Genomic DNA, 21,510 nt, shown 5'->3' on the forward strand with positions numbered 1-21,510 from the left:
CTACTTCCATTTCCAAATATATAAACTAGATGAAACTTTAAGGAGTTCACTGACTATCACTTCATTTATTTTGTCTTTTAATATAAATACAAAACATGACAATTTATTTTAAAGATGCATTAGGTAAGAACTAAATCTGCCTATTGCATCTTCATTTTCATTGTCTACTTTTGAACTATTATAGCAAGAACGTCCAACTCTTTATTGAAATCTTATATAATGCATCTTTATACGCCCGTCAGACCAGGGTGGCATCCTTCCTGCGCTGGTACGGTGACAGAAAATGGTCCCAGTGCATGTCAAGATCGTCATAAGCGTGGTAAAAGTGTGGTGGAAACGCCAGATATCGTGCTGTGGTCTCCACGGTCGCTGACGTTTGTTTTGAGCATGTTCAAAACAAATGCCAAGGTTCTGTGATTTGACTTGGAAAGCTGTGAGAATGCGACTTTTTTCAAGTTTGTAATTTTTTTTGACATTTTCTTGTGTTGTGTTCACAGTTACCGTCAACCTTATGCATTTTCTGGTCGCCATGCGGTCACACCAGCACAGTAACGATGCCACTCCAATCCGACAGCGGCCTTAATGAAGCCTCTGACATGCAACTGAAATTTATCAGTTCTTTTAATATAACTATAAAACAACAATTTATTTTAAAATATAAAAAAAAAAATAAACACATTCAAGGTTTTGTTTAGCATTAACAATAAACACATTCAATGTTTAGAATTAACAATAAACACATTCAATGTTTAGAATTGACAATAAACACATTCAATGTTTAGAATTAACAATAAACACATTCAATGTTTAGAATTAACAATAAACACATTCAATGTTTAGAATTATTAACAAACTCCAACAAACATACTTTCATTTCATTCAATTCTTTAACAGTTTCATGATTTTCACCAAAATGAATAAGAAATATTTTCTGAGCTCTGTTAACAATTTGTAGACATTTTTCTGGTTTCTTGACATTAAAAAGGATATCTGCCATTTTTTGTAGTTCATAAGCTAATTCGATACTTTCATTACCATATAATAACTCTGTTACTTTGATACTATTTTCTAAATGTTTTAATGCCATTTTATAATCCCCTAAAATAAAGAGAAATTACAATAAAAGGAAATGAAGAGAAATGGGGTTTAACGTCCTACTGGAAACTAATGTGGTATACAAGTTTATCTTTATGAAACTTTGTAAACAGATCAACTTATTATATATAGTAATTGTGCCTTTTGCTAAATACAAAATTCCTGGTTTTAATAATTGTTGTGTTTCCATGGAAACCAATTTGACTTAATTTCTGGTATACAAGGGCGAAAAATGTTTTTGTTTTCTATACACGTATATCAGTCAATTAAACATATCCCTATTCCTTTTATTGTGGGGATCACGATTGCTAAGTGGGTAAGATGCCGGCTCGCCAGCCTGGAGGTCGGGTGTTCGATCTCTGCATTGGCCGAGAAAGTCCATCCAGATTTTCCGCCGTGATTCCCCTTTGCCAGTGATGCAGGACGGAAGGCCTGAAAAGGACAACTGTCTAGTCGTTCGGATGGGACAAAAAACAGAGATCCCGTGTACACATTGGCATGCACGTAAAAGATCACTTGACAGTTGGAATTCGATTTTAAGAGTAGGCCGTAGCACCGCTGTCTGGGCAAACTTTCCTTCATAGCACACTGTATGGCATATAACAGTATTAGAGCAGAAATGTACGACCTTAAACCAACATTTCATTTTTTATAAAGTAATCTCTCCTACCTGACATTGCATAACACCTGGCTAAACTATCTTCTACTGATGCTCTTAATCGATTATTTTTATGTAAATATTTATAACACAACTCTAAACATGGCTTTAAACTTTCCATAGCACCTGAAATACCAAATATAAGATTTAATAAATACTTTAATAATATAAAAAAAATTAAACTTTTAGTTAAATCTATCTTACAAGCGAGAGAAAGAGAGAGCAATTTTATTTCAATAATTAGCAGTGGGAGGAAACGTACAAGTGAGATTTTGAAAACCACAAAACCACGCCACTTGTCTATATGACAAAACTTTTGATCTAACGTGCATGCGTTAAAATTAGCCACAACTAATTGTAGACAGGGAGTTAGATAATATAAGAGTGGCTATGAAGACCTAGTTATCCAGAGTGTCAGTGACTAGTTTCGTTCATATTGAACTCTTCAGACTGATTGGACGCACGTGGCGGTCGTTTTTATTTATACTATTTTGAAACCCAGGTGGGGTTACCGGGGTTGGACTCTTGGCGGGGTTTGCGAATTTGTTACCGGGATTGGTAGCTCGCTTACTGGGTTTGTACAGAGGTTTGACAACTTGGCGTGATTACTGGGGTTGGCGATTTGGTTACCAAGATCTCTGTCTCTCTTTTCCAAATCCTAGTGTATTAAGGATAAGTAAAACCAAAGTTTGAACTATAAAAAATGAAACGAAATAGGATCTGTGCTTTAATCAGATTGTTAAAAATAGAAGTGCTCTTACCTTTTAAATCTGAATGATCAATTGATGTCATAGCTAGTTGATAAAGAGTGTTTATTTCTTCCCTCATCTTTCTATCATGGATACTTTCTTTCTCTCCACAGTCAATACAACATGGTACATCTACCTGGGTATCAATACAACCTTTACATTTACCACATACCATAGCCTAAAACATACAGATATATACATTTACCATATACCATAGCCTAAAACATACAGATATATACATTTACTGAATACCATAGCCTAAAACATACACATATACATATAAATGGGTAGCATCTGGACTCATGCTTTCTGTTGCCATAGTCATCAGTTGTGATAAAAAAAAATGAAAGGAGTGATTAAAAGTTGATTATGGCGCTGATTTTTTATATGTGTCAGAAAAAAATCTTAAAATTCCAATCATATTTGTCCTGGAATGACCATTATGTTGATTGTCAATCACAATCCTGTGGCGGCATACTAAAAATTAATCCGGCACATGTCAGTAATGGTTTCAGTTAATAAATTCAAATGAAATGGGGTTCAACATTTTACATTTCTGCACTGATCGCCATGCAGTATGCTTTGACTGACATTTTGCCCAAACAGCACTATGCTGAACTCTTATTTTGATTTCCGGGGGTTGGATGGCCGAATGGTTAGCATGTGCGCGCTGTATCGTACGGTCTGTCATTGCGTCAACTGGCGGGGTTTCGATTTCCCGGTTGTACGTGACAAGGAGTAGGGTCGCCTGTCCAACTTTGTGGGTTTTCTCCGGGTCCTCCGGTTTCCTCCAACTGCTAAAGACCCCTACATGCAAGCATATTATTGAAATAAAACTGAACCATATGTTAGTCCCGAAATGAACTAGTTTGTGTCAAGTGGATGTTAAACCCTATTTCTCTCTCTCTTATTTTGATTTCCAAGTGTCAGGGGATCTTTTGGTCCCTTATTCACGAAAACTTAAACTAAGATACAATCGAAATTTTAAGAAATACTGCAATTCGATTGGCTGACCAATATGCAAATTGGATATATGCAAATTGATTTTACTGGTCAGCCAATCGAATTGCAGTATTTCTCCTTCTTAAACCCTCTGTCATGCATCAATGACATAGAGAAACCAGGATTTTTCAGTCAACATCGCGATCAAACCAGTGCCCTACTCAACGAACCATACATGAATTAAAGACCAAATCACCACAAATTGCTAAATAATTTAAAGTGATTTGACTGTATCATTATATTAATTTAATAACTGACAAACACCAGTCTGGTTAAAGGGGAAATTGGTCAGATAGTTTATAAATATCTGAAATAGGATCTGAATACCCCCAAACCAACTGTATTTTATTGTTAAATTTCAAATCTTGCGGGTGTTAAAATCCATTTAATGTCTAAATAATAATTTACAAAAAATTTGAAGCCAAAATAAAGACCTGCGATAGGCAGATTTAGCTCTTACATAATGTATCTTTATAGTAATTTAAATATATCTTACATAAAATTAAAGTAATTTAAATAAAGCTTACATAAAATTAAAGTAATTTAAATATATCTTACATAAAATTAAAGTAATTTAAATAAAGCTTACATAAAATTAAAGTAATTTAAATAAAGCTTACATAAAATTAAAGTAATTTAAATAAAGCTTACATAAAATTAAAGTAATTTAAATAAAGCTTACATAAAATTAAAGTAATTTAAATATATCTTACATAAAATTAAAGTAATTTAAATAAAGCTTACATAAAATTAAAGTAATTTAAATATATCTTACATAAAATTAAAGTAATTTAAATAAAGCTTACATAAAATTAAAGTAATTTAAATATATCTTACATAAAATTAAAGTAATTTAAATATATCTTACATAAAATTAAAGTAATTTAAATATATCTTACATAAAATTAAAGTAATTTAAATATATCTTACATAAAATTAAAGTAATTTAAATATATCTTACATAAAATTAAAGTAATTTAAATATATCTTACATAAAATTAAAGTAATTTAAATATATCTTACATAAAATTAAAGTAATTTAAATAAAGCTTACATAAAATTAAAGTAATTTAAATATATCTTACATAAAAGTAATTTAAATATATCTTACATAAAATTAAAGTAATTTAAATATATCTTACATAAAATTAAAGTAATTTAAATATATCTTACATAAAATTAAAGTAATTTAAATAAAGCTTACATCAAATTGTACATCATCCTTTTTACCGTCTGTACAAGGTTTACATGAACAAGTAAAAAAATACTGAGTTTTTAATACTTCTTGTCTTCTAGATCTTATCATACGTCTAAAGTGGGGACCTACAATATATAATAGTCATACCTTACAGTTTGCTGACTGTCTTTTCAGAGATTTTAAACCCCTTACAAGACAGAGAAATAAATGGGGTTTAACGTCCACTTGACACAAAATAGGTAAATACCGAAATAATTTTATTTCAATAGTTCGCTTGCGCATAGGTGTCTTAAGGTGTTGGAAGAAACTGGGGGGGGGGGGGGGGGGGCAGAGAAAACCGCCAAGGTTTGATAGACAACCGAACTCGAAACTATCCCACTTGACTCAATGAGAGCTCTTTGATCAAACCAATCAGCCCCCTAACCCCCTGAACCCCTTACAAACCAAAATAATGTTAAAGTTTTATTTCTAAAGGGAAAAGTAGTCAATATGAAGTTCAATTCCATTCAGTATTTACAAAAGCATGATGAACTGATCATTTCACAATATACAGCGCCCTCTGCAGATGATATAAATAAGAGAGTGCCACCTATATGTGCTGTGTATTTCTATGGCCTCTTTTCAATCAGATGGAATGAAAATTCAAGCCGAGAGATATCTACTGTAGATATTTTGGTTTTTGGTTTTGTTTTCTTTATTAAATGTTTGGGGATCATGTGGCTAAGTGGGTAAGACGCTAGCTCGCTAGCCTGGAGGTCGGGTGTTCGATCCCTGCATTGGCCGAGAAAGTTCATCCAGATTTTCCGGCGTGGTTCTCCCTTGTCAGTGATGCAGGACGGAGGGGCTGCCATGGAAAGCTGTCTAGTCGTTCGGATGGGATGAAAAACCGAGGTCCCGTGTACACATTGGCGTGCACGTAAAAGATCCCTTGGCAGTTGGAATTCGATATAAGAGTAGGCCGTAGTGCCGCTGTCCGGGCAAAATTTCCCTCATAGCACACTGTATGGCGTATGCCCGTCTTCATTAGCCCAGGTTAGGAGCAGAACAGTAGGACGTTAAACTCCATTTCATTTCATTTCATTTCATTTTATTAAATGTTTAGTGATCAATTGAATAACACATGAACTTGGATTAATCTGTGAAAACTTAGCCGAAAAATGTAAAATGATGATCCACCATTTTAAAGGGGCATTATGGGAGATTAGATAGATAAAGAGCTGGCAGTTTTCACTATAATACTTAACTAGATAATGTAAAGGGAATTTGCTGAAACGAGATATTAGCATTTGAAATTTAGGCCTAGCCTAGATCATCATTACTAAAGTCGGTATGTTAAACCATTTTTGGTTTAAATCATTGATGAGCGTTGATCAGCAAATTGGATTCAAATCCAGTGAAAATCTGACACATAAGATAGCATCAAGAGTTGATTATGGTCTGGATAAGTTAATAAATGCCTAATTAATAGTTTATATAAAATTTCAGGCCCAAAGAAAGACCTATTTAAAGATTTTGACAATTGGGGTATTATTAGTGATTAGAACACAAGATCATTTTGCTAGCAGTAAAAAAGTTTTATTTAAATTCGAGAGTATTTTTTAAATTTGGGACAACTCTGCCCATTGATTTCTCAGATGTAGATGTTTAAAACTTACAATTTACGAGGAATCCAACATTTTCTACATCATTAATCTATTAACAAAATAGAACAGACAATACTCACCATAACAATTAAATATTTCCTCTCCTTTTTCAACATTTTTCACAGCTCTCACAACTAACAAGTCTCCTTGAAAACTAGAAAAGATTCAAATTAAAATTTCAGTCTTTCATGCACAAAACTCTTCAATAGTTAATTCAGAAATAACAAGTTTCAAAATGATTCTTATTGGTAATTGGAGAGCTCCTTTCTCAGGTCATCGGTGCTGTGTTAAACCTTTTCATTTCTGGTCCTAAGAATACTGTGTCAATTTGACATCATGGGGACCTTGTAACTGAGTCCACAAAGTTTATTAGCATGTGATGACCCATTGACTGGACAGAAAATAATGATAATTTGATATCGGTCGATATGGTGACCATCTTACTGTCTTCACTGATATTCTAGGGTATTCTAATAATAGAAAGGGGCCCGGTTACTGTGAAATGAAATGAAATGGGGTTTAACGTTCGACTGTTCTGCTTTGAACTGGGCTAATGAAGACAGGCATACGCCATACAGTGTGCTATGAGGGAAATTTTGCCCGGACAGCGGCACTACGACCTACTCTTATATTGATTCCAACTGTCAAGGGATCTTTTACGTGCATGCCAATGTGTACACGGGACCTCGGTTTTTCGTCCCATCCGAACGACTAGACAGAAGTCCTTGTCAGGCCCTCCGTCCTGCATCACTGACAAGGGGAAACCACGCCGGACAGCGGCACTACGGCTTACTCGAATTCCAACTGCCAAGGGATCTTTTACGTGCACGCCAATGTGTACATGGGACCTCGGTTTTTCGTCCCATCCGAACGACTAGACAGCTGTCCTTGTCAGGCCCTCCGTCCTGCATCACTGACAAGGGGGAACCCCGCCGGAAAATCTGGATGAACTTTCTCGACCAATGCAGGGATAGAACACCCGACCTCCAGGCTAGCGAACCAGCGTCTTACCCACTTAGCCACGTGATCCCCACCCCCACCCCCGGTTACTGTGTCCACAGAATGTTTATCTAATAGACCCAATGAAACACTTACTGAAAAGATTAAAAGGAAAAGCTTGTTATTTTTAAATCCACCTACCTTGATATTATAGTAGGATCACATGAATGGTTCATCAAACTAGCTGTTGGGTATATCGCCGTGGCAACTCGTACTTGACTCATCTCATCCACAAGTGTAGAAGATGACAGCGAATCAAATGAGGCCTGGAGTTCTGTAATGGCGTGTGCGTTACATACTAATTGTTGAATATGACGTAACAACAAACCACCTATATTTAACATGTCTGTATCAATGCCAATCTCGGACAAAGATACTCGGGTTTTGACGGAAGAAATATCATCTTCGTGATTGTTTCCTAAAATATTATTACATATTCCTTCACTCTCGGAGTCCTCTGAACCTAGTGCGTCTACATATTTGGCAGACGTCTTTAGTTCACTTGGTTTATGTTTTTTTGAAGATGAATCCATTTTACTTCTAGCAACAGTGCCACAAGTGAAGTCAAGGGCCTTTTTGTCATCAATATTTGAGGCACTTTCACTTAAATCTAGGGAGTCATCTTTACTCTTTGACGGAAGCTTGTCAACGTTCACATCAGCTTTGTTTTCACTTGAATGGGTAGCTGAATCGTGACTGTGATGTTTAGACATTATTTTCGTGTCTTTAGCGTTGTGGAACCAGTTAGAATGGACGAGAATTACAAGTAAGAGGGTGGCTGTCTGCAAGTAAAAAATAAAATCTGTATTAATTTTTCCCCTTGGTCCTTATAGTTACATAACTTAAAGATAGCATGAAATGAAATGAAATGAAATGGAGTTTAACGTCCTACTGTTCTGCTCCTAACCTGGGCTAATGAAGACGGGCATACGCCATACAGTGTGCTATGAGGGAAATTTTGCCCGGACAGCGGCACTACGGCTTACTCGAATTCCAACTGCCAAGGGATCTTTTACGTACACGCCAATATGTACACGGGACCTCGGTTTTTCGTCCCATCCGAACGACTAGACAGCTTTCCTTGTCAGCCCCTCCGTCCTGCATCACTGACAAGGGAGAACCGCGCCGGAAAATCTGGATGAACTTTCTCGGCCAATGCAGGGATCGAACACCCGACCTCCAGGCTAGCGAGCTAGCGTCTTACCCACTTAGCCACGTGATCCCCCTTAAAGATAGCAGCAGGAGGGGAAAAAAAGGGAGAAAATTTGAATAACTGAAAATATCACAAAAATTCTTATTTCATGCACTATTAATAGATTCCCGGAACATAAAGACATGGTATAAAAACTAGACACCATATAAATCTAAATGGTAGTGTCCAATTCTACAAGAAAGCCAATAAACAGGAAGGTCATAAACTCGACGGCAGATATCTTACTAAATAAAATGGGGTTTAACAACTGGGCTAATGTAGATGGGCATACGACATACAGTGTGTTTTGAGGGAAATTTTGCCTGGACAGCGGAGCTACAGCCTACTCTTACATCTTTTACATGCACGCCAAAGTGTACACAGGACCTTGTGTCCTTGTCAGGCCTTCCTTCCTGCACCACTGACAAGGGGAAATCACCCCGGGAAACTACGATGAACCTTCTCAGAGATATCTTACTAATGAATACTGGTATAAATCTAATGATGTCATATCTTCAGAATGTGTTAATAGATTATAAACTGTTGAATAATCTCTTCCATATTGTTTCTCTTCATTTAATCCTGGTATATCATTGGCACATATATCCTTATTATCTTTTATAAATCCTGTAGAAGAAAATATTACATATTTTACAATAAACCAAATCATATTAAAGGTACATTATGTAAGATTTAGATAAAGAGCTGGCTGTTCTTGACATAATAGTTCAAATATACATGTAGATAATGAGATATGAATTTTTAAAAAATTTCAGTCAATTAATTATTCTGGGTGAAGTTGTGAATGTTCAAAGTTTTAACAAGATAGTCTTGATTGTCAAGTACAATTGTTATGATTATAAACAAAGTCTTAATTATCCATTCTATCATTCAAATTATAAAGTGGTGAAGGTGTTCTAATTCATTCCATGGATAATCAAGAGAAACTATTTGCCACCAACAATGGAATCAAACTTGAGGCCTTCTGGTTAGTGAGCAAGTACCATACTCACCGAGGGAACCACAGTGGCTAAGCGGGTAAGACGTTGGCTCCAAATATTCTACTTTGATGCATTTTCTATCATCATTCTTGTTGGCAATAGAATACTTGTGTCCTTAAACAAGACAAATACCTGTATTCCAGTTAAACCATTGGATAGTACAAGGTAAATTAAATGCAGCTACAAAAGTTTGTTGTACAAGATCACTGCCGCAGCCAAGGCTAAAACATCACATAACGACTTTGTAAAGCAAGTTATATAAAAATTTCATTGAAAATGATGAGAATATTTATACTTAACCATTTAAAAACTGTAATCCTGCTGTCAATATTGTTCTTAAACTAAGATGAGCTATACCAACCTAGAAAAAAAAAAAAATAATCTAATACACATTATCCCTAAATTATCAATATAATCTAGTACACATTATACCCAGAATATTAATGTAATCTGATACACATTACACCCAGAATATCATTATTATTATTAAGAACATTTATATAGCGCACAATTCACATAGTGCTCAAATGCGCTTTACAAAGTAAGTAGTAAAAACAATATAAAACAAACAAAATACAATACAATAATTCAGAAATAAAATAAACTAACATAAAATTTAATAAACTTATACATAAAACTGTAAATAATATAATATAAGAAAGCCATTGATAACAAAATAAGAGTATTTAAATATCACGATCTGGATTAAAATATACATTCTTCAAAAAATACTTTAGTTATAAATTAAAAGCTTCTTTAAATAAATGAGATTTAATATTTTTCTTAAAAATTGTAATTGTTGTAGAATTTCTGATTATACCCAAAATATCAACATAATTAGTACACATTATATCCAGGCCCTACGTGGAAGCAAATTAATGAAATAAATTGAACCATATGTTTGTCCCAAAATGACCTTGTTTGTGTCGAGTGAATGTTTAACCTCATTTTTCTCTCTCTCTCTCTTTCAACTATTTACAGACAGATACAACTCGTGCACGGCAAAAAGTAAACTAAGTGATTGATTATCCATAAAAATTGTCGAAGGGAATTAACTGTACTTGAAGACATTGATTGAAATGGAAATAATAAACTTACAGAATGAAGTAAATCTATATAAGAACATTCTATATGATGATACTGTGTCCATGATTCTTGTTGACATTGGTTACCACAATATCTTACAACTGTACATCTTCTACATCTATAAATATCAAAAAAGGCAAGACTCAGCCATCAACATCACATAACCTAGTATACCATAATAAACACCACACAATCTTATATACCAGAATAACCACCAAACAACCTTAATACTATAATACACATCACACAACCGTGTATACCGTAATACACACACACACCACACAACCGTGTATACCATAATAAACACCACACAACTGTGTATGAAATGAAATGAAATGGGGTTTAATGTCCTACTGTTCTGCTCCTAAACTGGGCTAATGAAGACAGGCATACGCCATACAGTGTGCTATGAGGGAAATTTTGCCCGGGCAGCGACACTACGCCCTACTCTTATATCAAATTCAACCTGCCAAGGGATCTTTTACGTGCATGCCAATGTGTACATGGGACCTCGGTTTTTTGTCCCATCCGAACGACTAGACAGCCGTCCTTGTCAGGCCCTCCGTCCTGCATCACTGACAAGGGGAAACCACGCCGGAAAATCTGGATGAATTTTTTCGGCCAATGCAGGGATCAAACATCCGACCTCCAGGCTAGCGAGCCAGCGTCTTACCCACTTAACCATCGTGATTCCCACACAACCGTGTATACCATAACACCACACAACCTTTTATACCATAATAACCACCACACAACCTTGTATACCATAATACACTTCACACAACCGTGTATACCATAATAAACATCACACAACCTGTTATACCACAATAAACAACACACAACCTTCTATTCCAAAAACTAAGTTAAATTTGTTTCCATGCAAGCAAAAAACTATTAAATCCGGGAAATGTTTAATTAGCAACAGGGCATGACTATTATAATGAGTTGACAAAATTTCATCAACTATCATGGAATGGTTTATAAGATATGCTCTGGAAACAAACTTGGGCGGAAAGATGGATTGACTGACCGAGCGCATCTACATATCTCTGCCATAACTTTGTAATAACTGATTGAAATATATTAGCACCATGGTTTCAGTGGAAGTATAAGAGTTTCAGTATTCTATCAATTACACCTGCTGCTTTCCAAATATCAGTTTATTGTCTGGGAAGATGGAATAGTAATTAAATACTTGTTTTGTCTAGGCTAGACATAAATTTAGCGCAGTTGAGAGAGTTAAATCTTATCAAACAGGCTGCATTTGGGACATATATGTATATGAATAGATTCACCCAATAACTGTTAAGAGTTAATTTTTTATAACAATGACAGAGTGTTTATATAAATAGACTCACCCAAGAAGAGTTAAGAGAGAGAGAGAGAGAGAGAGAGAGAGAGAGAGAGATGGGGTTTAACCACTCAACACAAACTAGGTCATTTCGGGACTAACATTGTTCAATTTTATTTCCATAATTCGCTTGCACGTAGGGGTCTTTAGCAGTGGGAGGAAACCGGAGGACCTGGAGAAAACCCACGAGGTTGGACAGGCGACACTACTCCTTGTCACGTACAACTGGGGAATCGAAACCACGCCAGTTGACTCAATGACAGACTTCATGATACAGCGTGCATGCGCTAACCATTCAGCCATCAAACCCCCCCAATAACTGTTAAGAGATAATAGTTCATAACAATGATTACAATAATCCTTTTAAGACATATAGAAATAGATTTCACTAAAATTAAAACACTTATCCGAATGTACTACTTCTAAATTTTATTACCATGTTACGTTTCAATACACATACAGGTATCATTATCAAGCAAATAAAAATCATTATATGCTTGATAATGATACCTGTGTGTGTATTGAAATGTAACATGTTAATAAAATTCAGAAGTAGTACATCCAGATAAGTGTTTTAATTTTGATGACAATGTGTTTATATAAATAAACTCACCCAATAACTGTTAGAGTTAATTGTTTATAACAATGATGACAATGTGTTGTGTAATGATCTGGTAGTAAAACTGATGAATACGGTGTCTCTACTATCAGAGTATCACCAGCTTTTATATCATCATTAGCCTATAAAATATCATAAACAACTGAAAATACTTTATCATTTATTGAGTAGAATAACTTGTATACTAATTTAGTATACTATAATAAAAGTCGGAGTCTGAAAACATTTTAGTTTGCTGGAGGGTGGGGTGTAAGTAAATTCCAGTATGGTGTTGTTGATATTTCAACTATGAATTTGAGTAGCTGATATCATAGTCACAATAAAAGGGAAGGCGATCATCTTGCTATGGGTTGATGTATGCATTTTTTGATCAGAATGACTATTAAGATAGCTCTAGCGGATAATCAAAGACAATGAAAGACAACAAAATGAACGACATAAACCAATCTTCCATGGCTTTATGAGGTTCTAAATTATACAGGTAACAAACATAATTATCATTATTATTATTACAAACATGAGTTACTTATCACCATAACCCTAGAAGCCTGTGTTATAAAATAATTTACTTACCACTAGATAACGGCCTTGTTCTATCTCATATTTGATAACAGCACTAGAAGCCTGTGTTATATAATTTACTTACCACTAAATAACGGCCTTGTTCTGTGTTATATTCAATATTAAGAGCACTAGAAGCCTGTGTTATATATATGTAATTTACTTACCACTAGATAACGCCTTGTTTTGTCTTATATTTGATAACAGCACTAGAATCCTGTGTTATATAATTTACTTACCACTAAATAACGGCCTTGTTCTGTGTTATATTTAATATTAAGAGCACGAGAAGCCTGTGTTATAACATCACTATTACCATAACTCACACATGCTACATTTATACATTTAATATCTACTGGTGTTTCTATCTTTACTTTCTTTCTAAAAACAAAAAATTAAAATATAAAATCTGCTTTCCTCAAGAGCAAGGACTGTACATGCTCGGGTAAGACTGTAAAATGGGCAATTGATAGGGTGACCTACCATAAATAAATATCTCTAAATATCTTGACAATTACGCCACAATATTTATATATATATCAAGCCTTAAATCAGTTTCACACAATTATAGTTTTGAAATTAGTCTCGCTTAACCAGTCTACCGCCCATTCTACGTCTGATTGACAGGTCGGGATAATCAAGATTACCTTTTTACGAAACATAACAGAAAGCTGGAATAAGAAATTGAATTTAGAAATACGCACGTTAGCCAACTCAACAATTGTTTTAAGAAACTTGTAAAAGTAAAATGAAACTACTGCTAGTATCATGTTCCTGCTAACGAAAGTGAATTAGAGATATTATTTGTACTAAACCAAAGGATGCCGCTCTTAACGGTACAGTTAATGATAAAGCAATATAAAAAATAAAAAAAACGTAATTTCTAAAGCTGCTGTAATAACCAAGAAGCTAAATTTTACTGCTATTCAAAATCGTCAACAATAGATTTTTTACGGCTGTAATAGTTGATAGATTTCTAGAGAATTGAACATGCCATGGCTATTTATAGTCTCATACAGTTTGAGACACAACCACTGAAGCGTGCACATTAGCCGTGTTGAGAACAACTTTCTGTAGAGTGCACGGGTCACCCTACAAATGGTTACGGTTAAGGTGTAAGTTGTAAGTTTGCCAGTGCCAGACTTATCTCAATCTGATTATAATACAGATCTATACTTCGTTTCGTTTTTTTATACTTTCGATGGCCTCCACTACATGAAGATCTGACCCGTTGTTGTGGTAGCTCGCGTCAGGTGTCATACGAGCGGATTTTGACCCTATGACATCAGACATTTGATTAACCAATCAGTGTTGATGTTTCTAGTGGGATACCCACAATTCCGTGCATCGGCGCGCCAAGAACTCGCTGCAATAGACCATTTTATTGGCTAATCTCTCACATCAACCAGAATGCAAGTTATATATCAACTCTTCCAAGTCCTAGTGTAGTAAAGACAAGTAAAATGAAATTTTCAACAATAAAAAACGAAACGAAATAGGATCTGTGTTTTAAGCAGATTAGATTTACCAACAGCCTTTGCAGTCTGAAGCCTAATTAAAGGGAAGTCCCGGATTTCAAAGAAATGTGAAAAATAAAGTGATTTCAACTAGCTAAATCAAATGGTAAATGGGGGTTGGATGGCCGAATGGTTAGAGCATGTGCTTTGTATCATAAGGTCTGTCATTTGGTCAACTGTCCAACCTCGTCGGTTTTCTCTAGGTCCTCTGGTTTCCTCCCACTGCTAAGGACCCTTATGCACAAGTGAATTATTGAAATAAAATAGAACCATGTTAGTCCCGAAATGACCTATTTTATGTCGAGTGGACATTAAACCCCATTTCTCTCTCTCTCATAAGCCTTTCTTACAAGCACTGTAGTCTTAAACCTTGGTCATGATCCTCAGCTTTGATGAATTGTGTTTAAAACTAATGTTCTTCTTAAACTTCAGAAAAGGCCAGGATCAGTCTAAAGAAAACAATGGATACAAATCTGTTGAAATAAATATAATTAATACCTACTGTTCAACTATATTTAATTCTAGTTCTTTCATTTCTTTTAATAAATTACCTGAAAGTAAAGAAATAGAACAACATAATTACTTGTATACAAGAGTTACTTCCCGTCTCTAAGTATGGGCTGAACAGGGCAACATCAGAGGTCATCAAGATTCTATTTAATTCTTATAAGAAAAGGAAAATCTGGCATAATTGACAGCAATGTTTATTGACCTAACTGCTAAATCTAGTAGCCTAGTCACTTGTTTTTCACTGCTTGGCTGGTAATCTTCAATAAAAGCACTTTTCCCTTTTAGACATTACACAGATATCAAACAAATGTTTCATAATATACAAATATAAAATAGGTGAGAAAGACAAAGTGCTTACTCACCATACTTTTTATCAACTATTAAAGTCTTCTGATTGTCTAAATATTCTCTTGCTTTCAACAATTCTATTAATAAACAACACATCAGACTTACATAAAGTTCTTTTTATCTAAAGTAATGGGTTGGACCTCTGTCTTATCCTGCCCAAACAACTACATGTATATGAAATGGGGTTTAATTTCCTACTGTTCTGCTCTGACTGGGCTAATGAAGGCGGGTATACACCTTATAGTGTGCTATGAGGGAAATTTTACCCAGACTGTGGCGCCACAGCATACTCTTATATCGAATTCCAACTGCCAAGGGATCTTTTACGTGCACGCCAGTGTGACACAGAAACTTGGTTTTTCACACCATCCGAAGGACTAGACAGCTTTGATTGTCCTGCACCACTGATAAGGGGAAAACACATCGGAAAATCCTGATGAACTTTCTCCGCCAACACTGGGATCGAGCCAATATGGCTCCCCCCAAACAACTAACTACGCAAAAGGTTATCCTACTATTCACTACCATCCGAGCCAATGAATACTAGTTTACGCAATGTTATTTTGGGGAAATTTTACCTGGATAGCAGTACTACGTTCCAGATTTTTCAATTTCAAACTGCCAGGGGATGTTTAAAATGCTGCTAATGATATTAAACCGGATATCAGTTTCCAATCTAATCAAAATGACTGAATGCTTTTCCACGGCAGACCCAAATCCTGCAGTAATGACACGTGGAAATCTGACCCGAAAATCCCATGGAATTTTTTCAGCCAACATTGGGATTGAAACTAGCTTGCACCATATTCATCCAGTAACTATGGTTACCAAACAATAACATACCATATAAAGCAAAAACAAATATACTTTCGTTACCTGACTCGGCCATGTCGAATTTCTTCAAACCATAATAACACTGGGATCTTCGTTGGTATAATTTATAGATGGTTTCTTCAGGAAAACCAGCATCCATAGCAAATTGTATATCACTTAAACATTCCTAATAACCAAATAAATAAACATAAAATACACATGTGATGTCATTTGATTTTAGCATACCATCATTTCAAACCGTGAACTTCTCTGCATAAAATATTTGTATTAAATTTAAATTGATCTCACCCACACACTAATAGAAGGAAAGCAATTTTAACACTCATTCATACCTGAAAATACTGAAGATGATACAAAGCTGCTGATCTGTTTCCATAAGCTAAAGCTAAGTCATGACCTTCTTCTACAGGGGCATGGATGATACTCTTAAAATAATAAAATTGTAATAGAAATTAATATTTATGTTTAATAGCAATCAGTGAACACTAGTCAACTAAAGTGAAACAAATTGCATTGCATGGATGGCTGAATGGTTAGCGTGCACGCGCTGTATCATAAAGTCTGTCATTGAGTCGACTGGCATGGTTTTGAATCCCCAGTTGTACGTGACAAGGAGTAGGGTTGCCTGTCCAACCTCGTGGGTTTTCTCCGGATCCTCCAGTTTCCTCCCACTGCTAAAGACCCCTATGCGCAAGCGAATTATTGAAATAAAATTAAGCTATATGTTAGTCCCAAAATGACCTAGTTTGTGTCGAGTGGAAGTTAAGCTCCATTTCTCTCTCTCTCTATCTCTCTCTCACATTTTCCGCTGATATATATAAAGAACTACATGTAGATTAGGATTTAACGTCAACTAGACACAAAATAGATCATTTCAGGACTAACATACACATATAATGTGACGTACTGTAATTTTTTTGGTAGGGGTCAGTCCTTAGAAAATTCACAAGGTTGGGCAGACAACCCTGCTTCTGTCCATACTTATATAAACATCACAATGATTGGAGGTATTTATTTTTTGGGGGCGGGGGGAATGACCTATTGGTCTCGAGTGTTGCGCTACAAGCTCTAGCTGACAGGTCACCTCTGGCTTGCGGTTGTAGTTTCGATCCCTTGTGTGAGCGTATGTGGCTTGGAGATAGACGCACCTTCTCAACTTCGTGGGTTTACTCTGAGTTTTCCGATTTCCTCCCACTGGAAAGACCCCTGTGCGTGCGCTAAGATAATATAATAAGACAACTTATCTGAGATCTATCACCATCAGTGGAAGCGGATGTTAAACACTAACAGAAGAAGGTATTAATTATGATACATATAACATCATTGAAATGTCTTTGTTTAGATTGTCTAAGCCAAACTGTGTTATGTATTCAAGGTTATGAAGATGGTTCATGTTTGATTGTCTACTGAGACCAAGCCAAATTAATACTTAGTTTTTCAGGAACTTATTAAGAAAATAAAGCCACTTGAGTCGTGTGAACAAAATTATTGTCCAAAATTTCAAAACTTAAAAATGTGAAACTATTAAGTGTTTTTGGATTTAAATAATGTTTTCACCAAGAAATGTGAAGCAAAACTTTAATATGAGTCTCTGAAAAATAAAATTCAAATTGGTGCAGCCTGGCTTATAAATGAACATTTTATAATAATATCCGTATTTGTAATACTGTAAAAAGTATGTACATGTACCTGTGTATAATACTGTATTGCTGTTTTATAGTCTTTTTTCTTGAAATACTGGTTCCCTTTGTTTTTATTTTCAAGTGCCTTGTGAGAACATTTCTGATGAAATAATTTACTGTTATCCAGATATACTTTTAACCACTCAATACTCCTGAAATGTTAAACAGATACATCCCTGAGAGTAATATATATCAAAGTGATCAACATTCATAAATTCAGACAATAAATAATTAATTAATTAAAGCAACCCCGTCCAATTGCCCACCTGTTCCTTAATCAAGTTTCTTATCCTAACTATCTTGGAGTTTAAAGATGGGTTCCCGCGTAAAAACTGGGTGATTTAATGGTATATATGGACTAAAAACATATTCAAACTAATTAATTTGTCATAATTTTGCTTCAAATCCTTCTCAAACATTGTAATTGCGAAGGAATTACATCACCAGGTCATGTTTACATCACGTGACTTACCTCTCTTGGAAGTCAGAGGAGAATCCATTGCATACATAAGACATTGTTGTCTTTAATTGCTTACTATTTATTACAAATATCGAATCCTAATTAAATTCTCGGATTATCCACTACCCGCGTCTTTTTCCGTCATTTTTATCTCAGAAAGTGTTGTACGTCAAACTCTTCATAAAGTTTATCAACTTGTACATCAAGCGCTCAATGTTCGCGTGTGACCTTTGACATCACGCGTGCAGAAATTCCTAATCGTCGGGCTGTCGATTAGGGGAACACTTAATTTTTGTCCTATATACGCTCCATGAGTGTTTTTCGGGGAATCCAGTATTTTTCTAGTAAGATTGGATATTTCTACTTTCCAAAATTACCATACTTTTATTGGAAATAACCACCCGATAAATACTTTTCTGGGAACCCATCTTTAACTGACGCACTGCCTTGGCGACTACACCAAACAAATACATAACTATTATTGAAGCCTGTCTTTTCTGTGAATGTAATAATAAATACCGGTAGCACAATTTACCAAACCCACACAAATCCACCATTATTTCTACTTATTCCAAAATAATATATATCTATATTTGATAATATACCATTTGTCATTTAAATTAAGGGCGTAACGTTTTTATTTTGAAAACGACGTCATGTAATACACAAGTTACACATCCCTTAGTTACAAATGTAATACAACTTCCAAACTTGTTTGGAAATCACATTTTGATTTTGAAGGGCTTTTTTGACACATAAGATAAACGAAGTGGACATTTAACTGTATACGGCAAAGTATCTACTTCCGCTTTTTTACCGTACATCGTTTCTGATTCAAAATGGCGGAAAGTACAGATATATTCCACCATTTTGGCAACTCGTCTTTGAAGTTCGGTGCAGAAGCACAATTTTACGGGAAAAACATAAACCACTGAGTCTTAGTACTTAAATTAAGAACCAAAATCCGCAGAAATGCGCCCTCGACCAAAATAGAATAATATTCTAAATGCTTTTCTACAATTTACATTTATTATCTTATTTTCTTTTAAAAATAATTCTCCAGTTTCTACCATAGAAATTCAAGTATGGCTATTTCGTTCCTTTATAAGAAACGGAAAAAGAAGCAATGTTAGACAAAGAACGAATAGAACTGTTGGGTTAGGGGTTTGGGTTAATGTCAAAAACTGCTAAGTCCAGGTATCAGAGAACTGCGCATGTTAAACAGAAGCGTATGGCAAAATAGTAAATAAAGTAAACTGAGTAAGATAAACGCTACTATTTTCAATTGAAAATAACTATTTGGCATAAAGAATGGTATATTATCAAATACGGATATAAATTATTGTGATACGAGTTGAAATTATAGTAACAGTGTGATTTTTGTAGATTTGGGTAAAACGTACAACCCAAGAAAATTAAAAAATAAAAAAATAAAAAATAAAATTTTTAGACTTTTCGTTAGAAATACATTTTCTGCATTTTGTCTTGCTTACATTAATGATTTATTTGACAGAATATATTGTATCCTGCTGTTGTCATTCTTCAAAAGTTCAAATTCCTTCCAATTTTCTGACACGACAGTCTCTTTCACTAAATTATCTAATGCTTCTTGCCAATTCCCAAAATTTGCCGCCATCTTGTTGTAAACATTGAAAGGAGATAACTTGATTGGATATAATATCCAAGGGGAGTAATTACTATTTCAAAGCTCTGTAGACCCGATCATCTAAGACATTCTGTTATAAAATTGATCATACATCAGTCAAATTAACCGCAAATGTAAGTCATAACAGCATATAGATTTCCTTGATACTACCGCTTTTTAAAAGTAGCAACCCAAAACATAGGCTACCTTAATTCTTTGCATGGCACCATAAAATCTAAGATTGTCCGTTTTAATAGGATATGCAGTGCACTCAGAAGACCTACTTTGAGTCAGCAAATCATCCCACTGCTAAAGACCCCCTACGCTCAAGCAAATTACTGAAATAATATTAGAACCATATGTTAGTCCCGAAATGACTTAGTTTGTGTCGAGTGGACGTTACCCCCCCCCCCTCTCTCTGTCTCTCTGTCTCTGTCTCTCTCTGTATCCAATTCTGACATATGCATCTTAAGATTGTTATCACTGATTGATATAATATCAATGATACAATCATGATTATCTACTATACGTATCTTACTAGTTTAGACGTGTTATAGTAAAGATAGTAAACAGTTCAATGTCCATCAACCATTGTGTATAATCAGAAGAGGTATTTCATAGACATGCAAATCGGATATTAAAGTATATCAAATTTTAGCGGTCAGTCGGTCAAATAAATATATATAAAGTAGTCCATTCATAAAGCCTAATAACACATTCGGGTTTTAGCCACAAGATGAATGATTTTGAGTTAGGGTTTAATGGATGAGCTGCGTCATTTCTTCATTATTACAAACCTTATTAACGTCTAGGTTCAGATTAGAATGTTTCCGAATCGAACCCCGGAACGAGGAAATAAATGAAATGAAATGGGGTTTAACGCCCTACTTTTCTGCACCAAATGGACTAATAAAGATCGGCATATTCGATATAGTGTGGTATCATGAACATTTAGAATTCCAATTGTCAAGAGTTCTTTTACGTACATCAGACGAATAGACATTGTTCCTTGCCAGGCCCGCCGTTCTGCAACACCGATGAGGACGAACCTCACCGAACTCAAAAAAAAACTAAAAAAAAAACCAACCCCACCACATGGGCCAAGAAGAACCCTTTCAATTCCGATTCCCACATACATGTAGGCGGACAAAGAAACAACCCATTCAGGTCCAATATAACAATTGGTAGAATTTGAAACACGGAAGGGGAAATTCCACTATTAGGCACCTGATAAAGTTCTTCTGCCTAAAGTTCAAACGTGACTATGGAACTATTTTCAACTCTATCAGAAGGAACGTAGATATGAAGGTTCTATCGGTATGCTTGAAATATTTGACCTTTCAGCCACGATGGCTAAGTG

General features: G+C 35.1%; 1 protein-coding gene across 3 annotated transcripts; it reads right to left on the reverse strand.

Annotated features, from left to right (window-relative positions):
- Positions 1–45: 45 nt before the first annotated feature.
- LOC126825252 (SET and MYND domain-containing protein 4) lies at positions 46–20,147 on the reverse strand. 3 transcript variants are annotated; one of them, XM_050554830.2, is made up of 16 exons: positions 19,999–20,147; positions 18,053–18,197; positions 16,696–16,788; positions 16,406–16,529; positions 15,544–15,606; positions 15,174–15,222; positions 13,394–13,535; positions 12,588–12,715; positions 9,838–9,898; positions 9,015–9,163; positions 7,486–8,126; positions 6,426–6,499; positions 4,709–4,827; positions 2,515–2,680; positions 1,766–1,879; positions 46–1,098 (listed from the first exon to the last, which is right to left on the reverse strand). In XM_050554830.2, the coding sequence occupies exons 10-16, from the start codon at positions 9,045–9,047 to the stop codon at positions 830–832; spliced, it is 1,416 nt and encodes a 471-aa protein (XP_050410787.1). In that variant the 5' UTR covers positions 9,048–9,163; positions 9,838–9,898; positions 12,588–12,715; positions 13,394–13,535; positions 15,174–15,222; positions 15,544–15,606; positions 16,406–16,529; positions 16,696–16,788; positions 18,053–18,197; positions 19,999–20,147; the 3' UTR covers positions 46–829. The 3 variants fall into 3 exon arrangements, with proteins under 3 accessions (XP_050410787.1, XP_055957978.1, XP_055957979.1); XM_056102003.1 differs by lacking the exons at positions 13,394–13,535; positions 15,174–15,222; positions 15,544–15,606; ... (2 more) ...; positions 18,053–18,197; positions 19,999–20,147 and adding exons at positions 10,636–10,741; positions 13,240–13,297; XM_056102004.1 differs by lacking the exons at positions 13,394–13,535; positions 15,174–15,222; positions 15,544–15,606; ... (2 more) ...; positions 18,053–18,197; positions 19,999–20,147 and adding an exon at positions 10,636–10,741 and having other exon boundaries at positions 12,588–13,027.
- Between the last annotated feature and the right edge of the window lie 1,363 nt (positions 20,148–21,510).

This window comes from Patella vulgata, chromosome 6 (genome assembly GCF_932274485.2).
Source record: "Patella vulgata chromosome 6, xgPatVulg1.2, whole genome shotgun sequence".
In the NCBI taxonomy this organism is placed as follows: Eukaryota; Metazoa; Mollusca; class Gastropoda; family Patellidae; genus Patella; species Patella vulgata.

Excerpts from the sequence above, each read along its gene's own strand:
- LOC126825252 (XM_050554830.2), bottom strand. The coding sequence starts at position 9,047 with ATGACATCATTAGATTTATACCAGTATTCATTA. Across the intron at positions 6,500-7,485 it reads GATCCTACTATAATATCAAG|TTTTCAAGGAGACTTGTTAG; the intron begins GTAGGTGGATTT and ends AATCTTTTCTAG. Across the intron at positions 4,828-6,425 it reads GGAAATATTTAATTGTTATG|GTCCCCACTTTAGACGTATG; the intron begins GTGAGTATTGTC and ends TATATATTGTAG.